At 46.9% G+C, this 15,749-nt stretch overlaps 1 protein-coding gene across 1 annotated transcript; it reads left to right on the top strand.

Annotated features, from left to right (window-relative positions):
• Nucleotides 1–883: 883 nt before the first annotated feature.
• Flg2 (filaggrin 2) lies at nucleotides 884–14,891 on the top strand. The gene is given in 24 exon segments (XM_052180942.1): nucleotides 884–1,021; nucleotides 1,763–3,398; nucleotides 3,846–4,022; nucleotides 4,314–4,445; nucleotides 4,641–4,802; nucleotides 4,842–4,919; nucleotides 4,959–5,153; nucleotides 5,193–5,532; nucleotides 6,046–6,195; nucleotides 6,997–7,935; nucleotides 8,713–10,022; nucleotides 10,638–10,658; nucleotides 11,466–11,691; nucleotides 12,106–12,563; nucleotides 12,762–12,941; nucleotides 13,012–13,157; nucleotides 13,584–13,958; nucleotides 14,075–14,183; nucleotides 14,186–14,281; nucleotides 14,284–14,334; nucleotides 14,337–14,589; nucleotides 14,591–14,727; nucleotides 14,730–14,830; nucleotides 14,832–14,891. Coding segments are annotated over 24 exon segments (7,470 nt in total).
• The last annotated feature ends 858 nt before the right edge of the window (nucleotides 14,892–15,749 follow it).

Below are 15,749 nucleotides of genomic sequence, written 5' to 3'. Positions count from 1 at the left end.
TTATGCACATATTTACATATACATACATAATTCCCTCATATGTAAAAAACAGATATAAAAACAATATAAAGGCTAGTTGAAGAAGGCACCAAATGTTGACTCTGGTTTCCACACACATGCCCACATATGTGCAAAAGTTCCAAATTGCACTTATGAATACACACCCACACAAATACATTCATGTATCACATTCATGCAAGGAAAGAAATGAAAAGGAAGAGTAAAGAAAATCAGAGGAAAGGAGAGGGATAATGTGGAGGAAAAAAGGATATAAGAGAATAGGACAGAAGAGACAAGACAGAGTAGAGTCACGGTGTATACAGAGTACTAGAAACTTTGGAATCCTAGAGTAACCCCCAGGACATCAAAGTACACAAAAAGATATTATATAAAGAATATAGTCATCAAAGACAAATAATATGGAGACCTGAGATCATCTCAGTAGAGTCAGTAACATGCCCAAAGTTTCCTTTGTGTTGATTAATGTTACAAAAAACCTGACCCATACTTATATGTTGAGGTGGAAGAAAGAAAAGAGATTTGAAAAACTATTTTATCAGTAGTTCTCAACCTGTAGATCTAAATCTCTTTTGGGGTCCAAAAATGCTGTCACAGGTGTTTTCATATCAGATACCCTGCATATAAGAATATTATGTTCTAATTCATAACAATAGGAAAGGTACAGTTGTGAAGTAGCAATGAAAATAATTATGTTGGGGGAGTCACCACAACATGAATAACTGTATTAAAGGGTCACAGCATTAAGAAAGTTGAGAACCACTGCATTATATTAAAATAAGACCTGCTGGTAAACTAAAAGAAAATGAGGTCTCTCTCTGTTTCCTTCTCCCTCTAGGTTCATTTAAACTTGACAGAAACAAAGATGACATATCTCTTAAGAAGTGTTGTCACCATCATTGATGTATTCTACAAGTACACCAAGCAAGATGAAGAATGTGGCACACTGAGCAAGGATGAGCTAAAGGAACTGCTGGAGAAGGAATTCCGGCCAATTCTGAAGGTAAGTGTTAAGTCTGAAGGCTGTCAGGATTTTAAGACCAGATTAGCTGGAACATGCACTGCCCCAGCAAACTTTGAGAAAATCCCAGTAATAGTCTTTTGGGCTAGGTCATCATAAATCTATTACTACAACATGTATTTTTTAAAAACAGATCTTTCTTCCACACTTTCCTGTGCTATACCACTTATACTCCAACTTCCTCATACACTCAAGCTTCCCATCTAACATAGATACATTTGTGCTAACAAATTGATTAATCAATTCATTGAATGATTGACTAGTCTAACAAATGGGGAACAATGTTATAGAGGAATGTCATCAAATGGGAGTTAACAAAGTGGCCAAGATGATATAAAATTTGAAAAGAAAGGGTGTGAATTATTTCCAAGTACTTAGCAAAGACTTAACTAGTGACTTTAACATATTTGAAGGCAGATGTATTAATGTGCTTGCATGAAACTAAATACCATTTACTGAAGTTAGTTTGTCACACTGCTTTCCATATGTCATAACTGAGCATGTAACTTTCTGGTTTAGCTCCTTTATCTTTTTTTTATGGATCACCATAGTCTTTGTTTTCTAATAAACTTTCACAAATGCTAGGTCCTATGAACCTAAAGTAATACTCAGATGAATTAAAATCATGTAACACACAGTATACAAATATGCTAGGTGCTACTAGGCTACTTTAGCTGATAATGTGGCTGAACATGTCTTTATTGGTGTGTCTTTTATATACAGAATCCAGATGATCCAGACACAGTAGATGTCATCATGCATATGCTGGATCGAGATCATGACCGAAGACTAGACTTTACTGAGTTTATTCTGATGGTGTTCAAACTGGCTCTAGCCTGCAACAAGGTTCTTGGAAAAGAATACTGTAAAGCTTCAGGGTCAAAGAAGCATGGGCATGGCCATCAACAAAGAGAGGAAGAAAGTGAAACAGAAGAGGAAGAGGAGACACCAAGACAGAAATCAGGTTTCAGATATTCAAGTTGGAGTGAGGGAGAGGAACATGGACATAGTTCTGGGGGCTCATGGGGACCTGCAAAACATAGACGTGGGTCCAACTCTAGGAGGTTGGAAAGGCAAGATGAAGTATCCAGCTCAGAGGAATCAAGGAAAAAGCACCATGGGTCTATCTTTGGTCACTCTTGGAGTAATAACAAAGAGAAACATGTTTCCAGATCTGAAGAACTAAGAGAAAAAAGAGACAAGTCACATGATAGCCCCTCTAGAGAATCTGGGGAAGAGTATGAGTCTGGATCTAGGTTAAACCATCAGGGAATGAAAAGCCATAGAGAACTGTCACATGGATTGGAAAAGAACAAACATGAATCAAATTATAATCAGTTAAAGGGCGGAGAACAAAAGCTTGAGTATAGTTCTGCAAGTTCAGGAAACAGTCAGATACAAAGTCATGTATATGGTTTCAGCAATTCTAGTGGATGTTGCAGACCACAAAATGCTTCAAGTTCTTGTCATGCAAGTAGGTCACGGGGGCAAGGAAATCAGTCTTGCTGTACCCAGTCAAACTGTCAGTCAGGAACTAGTGGAGGACAAGGATATGGATGTGTCTCAGAAAGTCAGTCCTCTAGATGTTGTCAACCTAAACCTAGATCCTGTAGCCAGTCTTCTAGTGAGAGAAGGTATGGATCTAAACAATGTGGTCAATCACAGAACTGTGGAAGACAGCAGAGAATGGGTTCAAACCACTCTTCTTGCTGTGGACAATATGGGTCTAGAGCAACTTACTCTTCTGGTTGTGGTCAACAGGGAATGAGTTCCTGTGAACATTCATCAAGCTCTCATCAAAACAGGTGTAATTCAAATGAATTTTCCAAAAGTGGCCAGCGTGAGTCTGGTTCAGGATACTCATCCTGCTGTGAAGAACATGGAACAAACTCAAGTCAGTCCTCTGGCTTTAAACAACATGGACATGAATCAGGTCAGTCTTGCTGTGGCCAACATGGTACTGCATCAAGTCAATCATGTCATTTTGGGCAGCATGGGTCTGGTTCTGGCCAGTCATCTAGATCTGGGCAGCATGGGTCCAGTTCTGGTCCGTCATATAGCTCTGGGCAGCATGGGTCCAGTTCTGGTCAGTCATCTAGCTCTGGGCAGCATGGGTCCGGTTCTGGTCAGTCATCTAGCTCTGGGCAGCATGGGTCCGGTTCTGGTCAGTCATCTAGCTCTGGGCAGCATGGGTCCAGTTCTGGTCAGTCATCTAGCTCTGGGCAGCATGGGTCCGGTTCTGGTCAGTCATCTAGCTCTGGGCAGCATGGGTCCAGTTTTGGTCAGTCATCTAGCTCTGGGCAGCATGGGTCCAGTTCTGGTCAGTCATCTAGCTCTGGGCAGCATGGGTCCAGTTCTGGTCAGTCATCTAGCTCTGGGCAGCATGGATCTGCCTCAAGTCAGTCATCTAGCTCTAGGCATAACAGGGCAGGCTCAGGTCAGTCATCTGGCTTAGGGCAGTATGGGTCAGGTTCTGGCCAGTCATCTAGCTATGGGAATCATGGATCTGTCTCAGGTCAGTCATCTAGCTCTAGGCATAACAGGGCAGGCTCAGGTCAGTCATCTGGCTTAGGGCAGTATGGGTCAGGTTCTGGTCAGTCATCTAGCTATGGGAATCATGGATCTGTCTCAGGTCAGTCATCTAGCTCTAGGCATAACAGGACAGGCTCGGGTCAGTCATCTGGCTTAGGGCAGTATGGGTCAGGTTCTGGTCAGTCATCTAGCTATGGGAATCATGAATATGGCTCAGGTCCATCATCTAGCTCTAGGCATAACAGGGCAGGCTCAGGTCAGTCATCTGGCTTAGGGCAGTATGGGTCAGGTTCTGGTCAGTCATCTAGCTATGGGAATCATGGATCTGTCTCAGGTCAGTCATCTAGCTCTAGGCATAACAGGACAGGCTCGGGTCAGTCATCTGGCTTAGGGCAGTATGGGTCAGGTTCTGGTCAGTCATCTAGCTCTGGGCATCATGAATATGGCTCAGGTCCATCATCTAGCTCTAGGCATAACAGGGCAGGCTCAGGTCAGTCATCTGGCTTAGGGCACTATGGGTCAGGTTCTGGTCAGTCATCTAGCTATGGGAATCATGGATCTGTCTCAGGTCAGTCATCTAGCTCTAGGCATAACAGGACAGGCTCGGGTCAGTCATCTGGCTTAGGGCAGTATGGGTCAGGTTCTGGTCAGTCATCTAGCTATGGGAATCATGAATATGGCTCAGGTCCATCATCTAGCTCTAGGCATAACAGGGCAGGCTCAGGTCAGTCATCTGGCTTAGGGCAGTATGGGTCAGGTTCTGGTCAGTCATCTAGCTATGGGAATCATGGATCTGTCTCAGGTCAGTCATCTAGCTCTAGGCATAACAGGACAGGCTCGGGTCAGTCATCTGGCTTAGGGCAGTATGGGTCAGGTTCTGGTCAGTCATCTAGCTCTGGGCATCATGAATATGGCTCAGGTCCATCATCTAGCTCTAGGCATAACAGGGCAGGCTCAGGTCAGTCATCTGGCTTAGGGCACTATGGGTCAGGTTCTGGCCAGTCATCTAGCTATGGGAATCATGGATCTGCCTCAAGTCAGTCATCTAGCTCTAGGCATAACAGGGCAGGCTCAGGTCAGTCATCTGGCTTAGGGCAGTATGGGTCAGGCTCTGGTCAGTCATCTAGCTATGGGAATCACGAATATGGCTCAGGTCCATCATCTAGCTCTTGGCAGCATGGGACTGGCTCAGGAGAGTCTTATGGCTATGGAGAGGAAGAATCTGGACCTGGTCAGTCATCTAGCTCTGGGCATCATGAATATGGCTCAGGTCCATCATCTAGCTCTTGGCAGCATGGGACTGGCTCAGGACAATCTTACGGCTATGGAGAGGAAGAATCTGGACCTGGTCAGTCATCTAGCTCTGGGCATCATGAATATGGCTCAGGTCCATCATCTAGCTCTTGGCAGCATGGGACTGGCTCAGGACAGTCTTATGGCTATGGAGAGGAAGAATCTGGACCTGGTCAGTCATCTAGTTCTGGGCATCATGAATATGGCTCAGGTCCATCAACTAGCTCTTGGCAGCATGGGACTGGCTCAGGAGAGTCTTATGGCTATGGAGAGGAAGAATCTGGACCTGGTCAGTCATCTAGCTCTGGGCATCATGAATATGGCTCAGGTCCATCATCTAGCTCTTGGCAGCATGGGACTGGCTCAGGACAATCTTGCGGCTATGGAGAGGAAGAATCTGGACCTGGTCAGTCATCTAGCTCTGGGCATCATGAATATGGCTCGGGTCCATCATCTAGCTCTTGGCAGCATGGGACTGGCTCAGGACAGTCTTATGGCTATGGAGAGGAAGAATCTGGACCTGGTCAGTCATCTAGTTCGTGGCACCACGGGAATGGATCAGGTCAGTCTGCTGGCTTTGGGGATCATGAGTGGGGGCAGGGTCAATCTTCTAGATCTTGGCAGAATGGACCTAGTTCTGGTCAGTCATCTGGCTTTGGGGACCATGAGTCTGGACCTGGTTATAGGACTAACACTTGGCAGCATGGTACTGGTTCAGGTCAGTCATCCAGCTTTGGGGAAAATAAGTATGGACAAGATCAATCTACTACTTCTTGGCAGAATGGGGTTGGCTCAGGCCAGTTATCTGAAAATGGACAGCAGGGGTGTGTCCCCGGTCAGAAATCTAGCTCAGAGCACCTTGAATCCTCACATTCAGGCTCTGGTAGAAGCCAAAGAAGGTCACCAGTCCACGCTGAATACAGTGAAGGTAGACAAGACTCAGAAGTCTCACAGAGACACAACAGATCCTCCCAGGAACGCTCTGGTTCTCAGCACAGACAGTCAGCTCATGGGCAACATAGCACATATCAAGGGCCTGTTCAGGACAGCAGTAGACAGCCTCAGTCCAGCCATCAACAGCCCTCACAGTCAGGCTCTGGTAGAACTCCACAGAGATCACCAGTCCAACCTGAGTCCAGTGAGGATGGGCAACACTCAGTTGTCTCACAGAGAAATTCTAGATCTGGTGAGCGTCGTTCAGGACATCAACAGAGAGAGTCAGTTCATGGACAACATGGAACACCACAAGGGCCTGTTCAGGACAGCAGTAGACAGCCTCAGTCCAGCCATCAACAACAATCACAGTCAGGCTCTGGAAGAACTCCACAGAGGTCATCAGTCCAACCAGAGTCCAGTGAGAGTGAGCAACACACAGTAGTTTCACAGAGACATTCTAGATCTGGTCAGCGTCATTCAGGACATCAACAGAGAGAGTCAGTTCATGGACAACATGGCACACCACAAGGGCCTGTTCAGGACAGCAGTAGACAGCCTCAGTCCAGCCATCAACAGCCCTCACACTCAGGCTCTGGAAGAAATCGAAGGAAATCACCAGTCCAAACTGAGTCCAGTGAGGAGGAGGAACACACAGTCATCTCACAGAGACAATCAGGATCTGGTCAGAGTCATGCAGGACGTCAACAGAGAGAGTCAGTTCATGGGCAACATGGCACACCACAAGGGTCTGTTCAGGACAGCAGTAGACAGCCTCAGTCCAGCCATCAACAGCCCTCACAATCCGGCTCTGGAAGATCATCAAGGCGATCACCAGTCCAACCTGAGTCCAGTGAGGGTGAGGAACAATCAGTAGTGTCACAGAGACAATCTGGATCCGGTCAGAGTCGTGCAGGACATCAACAGAGAGAGTCAGTTCAAGGGCAACCATCACACTCAGGCTCTCCTAGAAATCCAAGTAGTTCTCATGTCCAGCCTGAGCTTAGTGAAGGTGAAGATACCTCAGTAGTTTCACAGCAACACAGCAGATCTTCCCAGGGACATTATGGTCGTCAACATGGAGAGGCGGGTCATGGACAGCATGGTAGTCCTCAAAGACAGTGTCAAGACAGTAGTGGACATTCTCAACCCAGCCATCAGCAGCCTGCACAGTCAGGCTCTGGTAGATCTCCACAGAGATCACCAGTCCAACCTGAGTCAAGTGAGGGTGAGGAACAGTCTGTAGTGTCACAGAGACATTCTAGATCTGGACAGCGTCATTCAGGACATCAACAGAGAGAGTCAGTTCATGGACAACATGGAACACCACAAGGGCCTTTTCAGGACAGCAGTAGACAGCCTCAGTCCAGCCATCAACAACCCTCACAGTCGGGCTCTGGAAGAACTCCACAGAGATCACAAGTCCAACCTGAGTCCAGTGAGGGTGAGCAACATTCAGTAGTTTCACAGAGATATTCTAGATCTGGTCAACGTCAATCAGGACATCAACAGAGAGAGTCAGTTCATGGACAACATGGAACACAACAAGGGCCTGTTCAGGACAGCAGTAGACAGCCTCAGTCCAGCCATCAACAGCCCTCACAGTCAGGCTCTGGAAGAAATCCAAGGAGATCACCAGTGGAAACTGAGTCCAGTGAGGATGAGGAACACTCAGTCGTCTCACAGAGACAATCAGGATCTGGTCAGAGTCATGCAGGACGTCAACAGAGAGAGTCAGTTCATGGGCAACATGGCACACCACAAGGGCCTGTTCAGGACAGCAGTAGACAGCCTCAGTCCAGCCATCAACAGCCCTCACAGTCAGGCTCTGGTAGAACTCCAGAGAGATCACCAGTCCAACCTGAGTCCAGTGAGGGTGAGCAACACTCAGTTGTCTCACAGAGAAATTCTAGATCTGGACAGCGTCATTCAGGACATCAACAGAGAGAGTCAGTTCATGGAGAACATGGAACACCACAAGGGCCTGTTCAGGACAGCAGTAGACAGCCTCAGTCCTGCCATCAACAACCCTCACAGTCAGGCTCTGGAAGAACTCCACAGAGATCACAAGTCCAACCTGAGTCCAGTGAGGGTGAGCAACATTCAGTAGTTTCACAGAGACATTCTAGATCTGGTCAGCGTCATTCAGGACATCAACAGAGAGAGTCTGGACAACATGGCACACAACAAGGGCCTGTTCAGGACAGCAGTAGACAGCCTCAGTCCAGCCATCAACAGCCCTCACAGTCAGGCTCTGGTAGATCATCAAGGAGATCACCAGTGCAAACTGAGTCCAGTGAGGATGAGGAACACTCAGTCGTCTCACAGAGACAATCAAGATCTGGTCAGAGTCATGCAGGACGTCAACAGAGAGAGTCAGTTCACAGGCAACATGGCACACCACAAGGGCCTGTTCAGGACAGCATTAGACAGCCTCAATCCAGCCATCAACAGCCCTCACAATCAGGCTCTGGTAGATCATCAGGGCGATCACCAGTCCAACCTGAGTCCAGTGAGGGTGAGGAACAATCAGTTGTGTCACAGAGACAATCTGGATCCGGTCAGAGTCGTGCAGGACATCAACAGAGAGAGTCAGTTCAAGGGCAACCATCACACTCAGGCTCTCGTAGAAATCCAAGTAGGTCTCCAGTCCAGCCTGAGCTTAGTGAAGGTGAAGATAACTCAGTAGTTTCACAGCGACACAGCAGATCTTCCCAGGGACATTATGGTCTTCAACATGGAGAGGCGGGTCATGGACAGGATGGTAGTCCTCAAAGACAGTGTCAAGACAGTAGTGGACAGTCTCAATCCAGCCATCAGCAGCCTGCACAGTCAGGCTCTGGTAGATCTCCACAGAGATCACCAGTCCAACCTGAGTCAAGTGAGGGTGAGGAACAGTCTGTAGTGTCACAGAGACAATCAGGATCTCGTCAGAATCATGCAGGACGTCAACAAAGAGAGTCAGTTCATGGGCAACATGGCATACCACAAGGGCCTGTTCAGGACAGCAGTAGACAGCCTCAGTCCAACCATCAACAGCCCTCACAGTCGGGCTCTGGAAGAACTCCACAGAGATCACAAGTCCAACCTGAGTCCAGTGAGGGTGAGCAACACTCAGTTGTCTCACAGAGACATTCTAGATCTGGACAGCGTCATTCAGGACATCAACAGAGAGAGTCAGTTCATGGACAACGTGGAACACCACAAGGCCCTGTTCAGGACAGCAGTAGACAGCCTCAGTCCATCCATCAACAACCCTCACAGTCGGGCTCTGGAAGAACTCCACAGAGATCACAAGTCCAACCTGAATCCAGTGAGGGTGAGCAACATTCAGTAGTTTCACAGAGACATTCTAGATCTGGTCAGCGTCATTCAGGACATCAACAGAGAGAGTCAGTTCATGGACAACATGGCACACAACAAGGGCCTGTTCAGGACAGCAGTAGACAGCCTCAGTCCAGCCATCAACAGCCCTCACAGTCGGGCTCTGGAAGAACTCCACAGAGATCACAAGTCCAACCTGAGTCCAGTGAGGGTGAGCAACACTCAGTTGTCTCACAGAGACATTCTAGATCTGGACAGCGTCATTCAGGACATCAACAGAGAGAGTCAGTTCATGGACAACGTGGAACACCACAAGGCCCTGTTCAGGACAGCAGTAGACAGCCTCAGTCCATCCATCAACAACCCTCACAGTCGGGCTCTGGAAGAACTCCACAGAGATCTCAAGTCCAACCTGAATCCAGTGAGGGTGAGCAACATTCAGTAGTTTCACAGAGACATTCTAGATCTGGTCAGCGTCATTCAGGACATCAACAGAGAGAGTCAGTTCATGGACAACATGGCACACAACAAGGGCCTGTTCAGGACAGCAGTAGACAGCCTCAGTCCAGCCATCAACAGCCCTCACAGTCAGGCTCTGCAAGAAATCCAAGGAGATCACCAGTGCAAACTGAGTCCAGTGAGGATGAGGAACACTCAGTCATCTCACAGAGACAATCAGGATCTGGTCAGAGTCATGCAGGACGTCAACAGAGAGAGTCAGTTCATGGGCAACATGGCACACCACAAGGGCCTGTTCAGGACAGCAGTAGACAGCCTCAATCCAGCCATCAACAGCCCGCACTATCAGGCTCTGGTAGATCATCAAGGCGATCACCAGTCCAACCTGAGTCCAGTGAGGGTGAGCAACACTCAGTTGTCTCACAGAGACATTCTAGATCTGGTCAGCGTCATTCAGGACATCAACAGAGAGAGTCAGTTCATGGACAACATGGAACACAACAAGGGCCTGTTCAGGACAGCAGTAGACAGCCTCAGTCCAGCCATCAACAGCCCTCACAGTCAGGCTCTGGTAGATCATCAAGGAGATCACCAGTTCAAACTGAGTCCAGTGAGGATGAGGAACACTCAGTCGTCTCACAGAGACAATCAGGATCTGGTCAGAGTCATGCAGGACGTCAACAGAGAGAGTCAGTTCATAGGCAACATGGCACACCACAAGGGCCTGTTCAGGACAGCAGTAGACAGCCTCAACCAAGCCATCAACAGCCCGCACAATCAGGCTCTGGTAGATCATCAAGGCGATCACCAGTCCAACCTGAGTCCAGTGAGGGTGAGGAACAATCAGTAGTGTCACAGAGACAATCTGGATCTGGTCAGAGTCGTGCAGGACATCAACAGAGAGAATCAGTTCAAGGGCAACCATCACACTCAGGCTCTCGTAGAAATCCAAGTAGGTCTCCAGTCCAGCCTGAGCTTAGTGAAGGTGAAGATACCTCAGTAGTCTCACAGAGACATAGCAGATCTTCCCAGGGACATTCTGGTCTTCAACATGGAGAGGCGGGTCATGGACAGCATGGTAGTCCTCAAAGACAGTGTCAAGACAGTAGTAGACAGTCTCAATCCAGCCATCAGCAACCGGCACAGTCAGGCTCTGGTAGATCTCCACAGAGATCACCAGTCCAACCTGAGTCAAGTGAGGGTGAGGAACAGTCTGTAGTGTCACAGAGACAATCAAGGTCTGGTCAGAGTCATGCAGGATGTCAACAGAGAGAGTCAGTTCATGGGCAACATGACACACCACAAGAGCCTGTTCAGGACAGCAGTAGACAGCCTCAGTCCAGCCATCAACAGCCCTCACAGTCAGGCTCTGGTAGAACTCCACAGAGATCACCAGTCCAACCTGAGTCCAGTGAGGGTGAGCAACACTCAGTTGTCTCACAGAGACAATCAGGATCTGGTCAGAGTCATTCAGGACGTCAACAGAGAGAGTCAGTTCATGGACAACATGGAACACCACAAGGGCCTGTTCAGGACAGCAGTCGACAGCCTCAGTCCAGCCATCAACAACCCTCACAGTTGGGCTCTGGAAGAACTCCACAGAGATCACAAGTCCAACCTGAGTCCAGTGAGGGTGAGCAACATTCAGTAGTTTCACAGAGACATTCTAGATCTGGTCAGCGTCATTCAGGACATCAACAGAGAGAGTCAGTTCATGGACAACATGGCACACCACAAGGGCCTGTTCAGGACAGCAGTAGACAGCCTCAGTCCAGCCATCAACAGCCCTCACAGTCAGGCTCTGGTAGATCATCAAGGAGATCACCAGTCCAAACTGAGTCCAGTGAGGATGAGGAACACTCAGTCGTCTCACAGAGACAATCAGGATCTGGTCAGAGTCATGCAGGACGTCAACAGAGGGAGTCAGTTCATAGGCAACATGGCACACCACAAGGGCCTGTTCAGGACAGTAGTAGACAGCCTCAGTCCTGCCATCAACAACCCTCACAGTCAGGCTCTGGTAGAACTCCACAGAGATCACCAGTCCAACCTGAGTCCAGTGAGGGTGAGCAACACTCAATTGTCTCACAGAGACATTCTAGATCTGGTCAGCGTCATTCAGGACATCAACAGAGAGAGTCAGTTCATGAACAACATGGCACACCACAAGGGCCTGTTCAGGACAGCAGTAGACAGCCTCAGTCCAGCCATCAACAACCCTCACAGTCAGGCTCTGGAAGAAATCCAAGGAGATCACCAGTGCAAACTGAGTCCAGTGAGGATGAGGAACATTCAGTCGTCTCACAGAGACAATCAGGATCTGGTCAGAGTCATACAGGAAGTCAACAGAGAGAGTCAGTTCATGGGCAACATGGCACACCACAAGGGCCTGTTCAGGACAGCAGTAGACAGCCTCAGTCCAGCCATCAACAGCCCTCACAGTCAGGCTCTGGTAGATCATCAAGGAGATCACCAGTGCAAACTGAGTCCAGTAAGGATGAGGAACACTCAGTCGTCTCACAGAGACAATCAGGATCTGGTCAGAGTCATGCAGGACGTCAACAGAGGGAGTCAGTTCATGGACAACATGGCACACCACAAGGGCCTGTTCAGGACAGCAGCAGACAGCCTCAGTCCAGCCATCAACAACCCTCACAGTTGGGCTCTGGAAGAACTCCACAGAGATCACAAGTCCAACCTGAGTCCAGTGAGGGTGAGCAACATTCAGTAGTTTCACAGAGACATTCTAGATCTGGTCAGCATCATTCAGGACATCAACAGAGAGAGTCAGTTCATGGACAACATGGCACACCACAAGGGCCTGTTCAGGACAGCAGTAGACAGCCTCAGTCCAGCCATCAACAGCCCTCACAGTCAGGCTCTGGAAGAAATCCAAGGAGATCACCAGTGGAAACTGAGTCCAGTGAGGATGAGGAACACTCAGTCGTCTCACAGAGACAATCAGGATCTGGTCAGAGTCATGTAGGACGTCAACAGAGGGAGTCAGTTCATAGGCAACATGGCACACCACAAGGGCCTGTTCAGGACAGCAGTAGACAGCCTCAGTCCAGCCATCAACAGCCCTCACAGTCAGGCTCTGGTAGATCATCAAGGAGATCACCAGTCCAACCTGAGTCCAGTGAGGGTGAGCAACACTCAGTTGTCTCACAGAGACATTCTAGATCTGGACAGCGTCATTCAGGACATCAACAGAGAGAGTCAGTTCATGGACAACATGGCACACCACAAGGGCCTGTTCAGGACAGCAGTAGACAGCCTCAATCCAGCCATCAACAGCCCGCACAATCAGGCTCTGGTAGATCATCAAGGCGATCACCAGTCCAACCTGAGTCCAGTGAGGGTGAGGAACAATCAGTAGTGTCACAGAGACAATCAGGATCTGGTCAGAGTCATGCAGGACGTCAACACAGAGAGTCAGTTCATGGGCAACATGGCATACCACAAGAGCCTGTTCAGGACAGCAGTAGACAGCCTCAATCCAGCCATCAACAGCCCGCACTATCAGGCTCTGGTAGATCATCAAGGCGATCACCAGTCCAACCTGAGTCCAGTGAGGGTGAGGAACAATCAGTAGTGTCACAGAGACAATCTGGATCCGGTCAGAGTCGTGCAGGACATCAACAGAGAGAATCAGTTCAAGGGCAACCATCACACTCAGGTTCTCGTAGAAATCCAAGTAGTTCTCGTGTCCAGCCTGAGCTTAGTGAAGGTGAAGATAACTCAGTAGTCTCACAGAGACACAGCAGATCTTCCCAGGGACATTCTGGTCTTCAGCATGGAGAGGCGGGTCATGGACAGCATGGTAGTCCTCAAAGACAGTGTCAAGACAGTACTGGACAGTCTCAATCCAGCCATCAGCAACCGGCACAGTCAGGCTCTGGTAGATCTCCACAGAGATCACCAGTCCAACCTGAGTCAAGTGAGGGTGAGGAACAGTCTGTAGTGTCACAGAGACAATCAGGATCTCGTCAGAATCATCCAGGACGTCAACAGAGAGAGTCAGTTCATGGGCAACATGGCACACCACAAGGGCCTGTTCAGGACAGCAGTAGACAGCCTCAGTCCAGCCATCAACAACCCTCACAGTCAGGCTCTGGTAGAACTCCACAGAGATCACCAGTCCAACCTGAGTCCAGTGAGGGTGAGCAACACTCAGTTGTCTCACCGAGACATTCTAGATCTGGACAGCGTCATTCAGGACATCAACAGAGAGAGTCAGTTCATGGACAACATGGAACACCACAAGGGCCTGTTCAGGACAGCAGTAGACAGCCTCAGTCCAGCCATCAACAACCCTCACAGTCGGGCTCTGGAAGAACTCCACAGAGATCACGAGTCCAACCTGAGTCCAGTGAGGGTGAGCAACATTCAGTAGTTTCACAGAGACATTCTAGATCTGGTCAGCGTCAATCAGGACATCAACAGAGAGAGTCAGTTCATGGACAACATGGCACATCACAAGGGCCTGTTCAGGACAGCAGTAGACAGCCTCAACCCTGGAGGCATGGAAGCTATGGCCGTGAAGACTACGACTATGGGCAGTCAGGGTATGGACCTTCTAGAGACAGGAGAAATAGTAGCCACATTCTAGTCCTTTGAGTTCAACACATTCGTCCACAAATATGCAAGTCTCAAGATATGCACAGTCTTTTTCTCTTTCTGATCACATATCATCCAAAGCAAGGAAGGAATCAGAGGGCCAGTTTTTAAATACAGAGGGTCAGAAACAATTCCTGGCAGTCATTTGATTATTAAAATCTTACTGAATTCAGTACAGTTAGTATTTCAATGACAGATATTCTAAATATGCATATAGTAATAAAGGAAAGTAACAAATTACTGTAAGCCACACGTGTCCAGTCTGGTTTTGATGATAGTGAATATATATTATTTCAGAAACATTATAAATCCCATTCAATTGGAATCAGTCTGGATTCATCCCTTAAAAAAAAGCAAGTATATAGCCATAATCAATCAATTGATAGCTACCAGCAACAACAGAAAACATAGATCTTCTTCCAGTAACTCTTTTCCCAGCCTATACTGTAATGGAAATAAAGAGTGTATATGTATATATTTACGAAGTGCAACCATATTGGGTGAGGTAAGGCAAGGACCGGATCCAGGACAGGGACCATCAGAAAATATAATCAATGTATAGATGACACAAAGAAAAGAACCAGAGTTAACCATGAAATAGGGGAAATGAACTCAGGTTCTGTCTACTTAATTTAGCAGCACTCCACTATATGCATATGTCCAAGAACCGAGATCCTTTTACTTTGTATGAGAAGCTAGTATAAAATATAATAAACAATAAGTACTAAACCCAAGAAAAAAGTAGATGTTTAGTAAGACAAAACATTTAACATGATTCCTTATTTTGGCTGTAGGTGGTATATTTCATATTAACTATATCACTATTTTAATGTTGTTTGGTGCAAGATTTATCTGTAGGACTCCATATTCATTGAGCTTCTTGGATAGAAGAAAGTAAATGAAAAAAGTAAAAAATATTTTAACTATACTCAGAAATATATTATTAAAATGTATATTTGATTTTGGTGTTTGGGATTTAAAATTAACATTTAAAACTTACTTGAGGAAATCATTTGGTTTTTCCACATGGTGTATTAATTTATGATTAAAAACCTGTCAAAGAAGCAAAGGACATAGTTTTACAAGTTAGAGTTTATCTTGTAATATTAAAATAACTTTCATGTCCTGAACAAAGAATTTGTTTCCTGGGTGGGGATTCACATTATTTGCATCTTTTGTGTCACCTCTGGTACTCTGTATTTCTATTGAATTTATTGTCATGATTTCCTAGATAGAGGAATCAGAGAATTGTATTGGGTCAAAATTGCCAATAAATGTTTCAGTCGAATATATATATTTTTCTTAAATCTTTTTTTGATTTAAAAAATCATAGGCTCATTTCCATTTTATTAATAATGTTTCTATAATCTCTTGGCATTATACAAGCAGTTTTTGCAATTAAGTTTCACACTGAAGAAGAACACTTTTTGATTTAAGGAACAGAAAGGTGGATTACATCCTTCATGTCAGACACATACTTCAACAATTTAAGAAAACCTTTTATACTTTCAGGACTTTCTTTCTTCAGTAAAAAGAAATTTGTAAGAAT

Source organism: Apodemus sylvaticus, chromosome 4 (genome assembly GCF_947179515.1).
Source record: "Apodemus sylvaticus chromosome 4, mApoSyl1.1, whole genome shotgun sequence".
Lineage (NCBI taxonomy): Eukaryota > Metazoa > Chordata > Mammalia > Rodentia > Muridae > Apodemus > Apodemus sylvaticus.
Note: the sequence above shows the minus strand (reverse complement) of the source record. Positions and strands in the feature narration are given on the sequence as shown.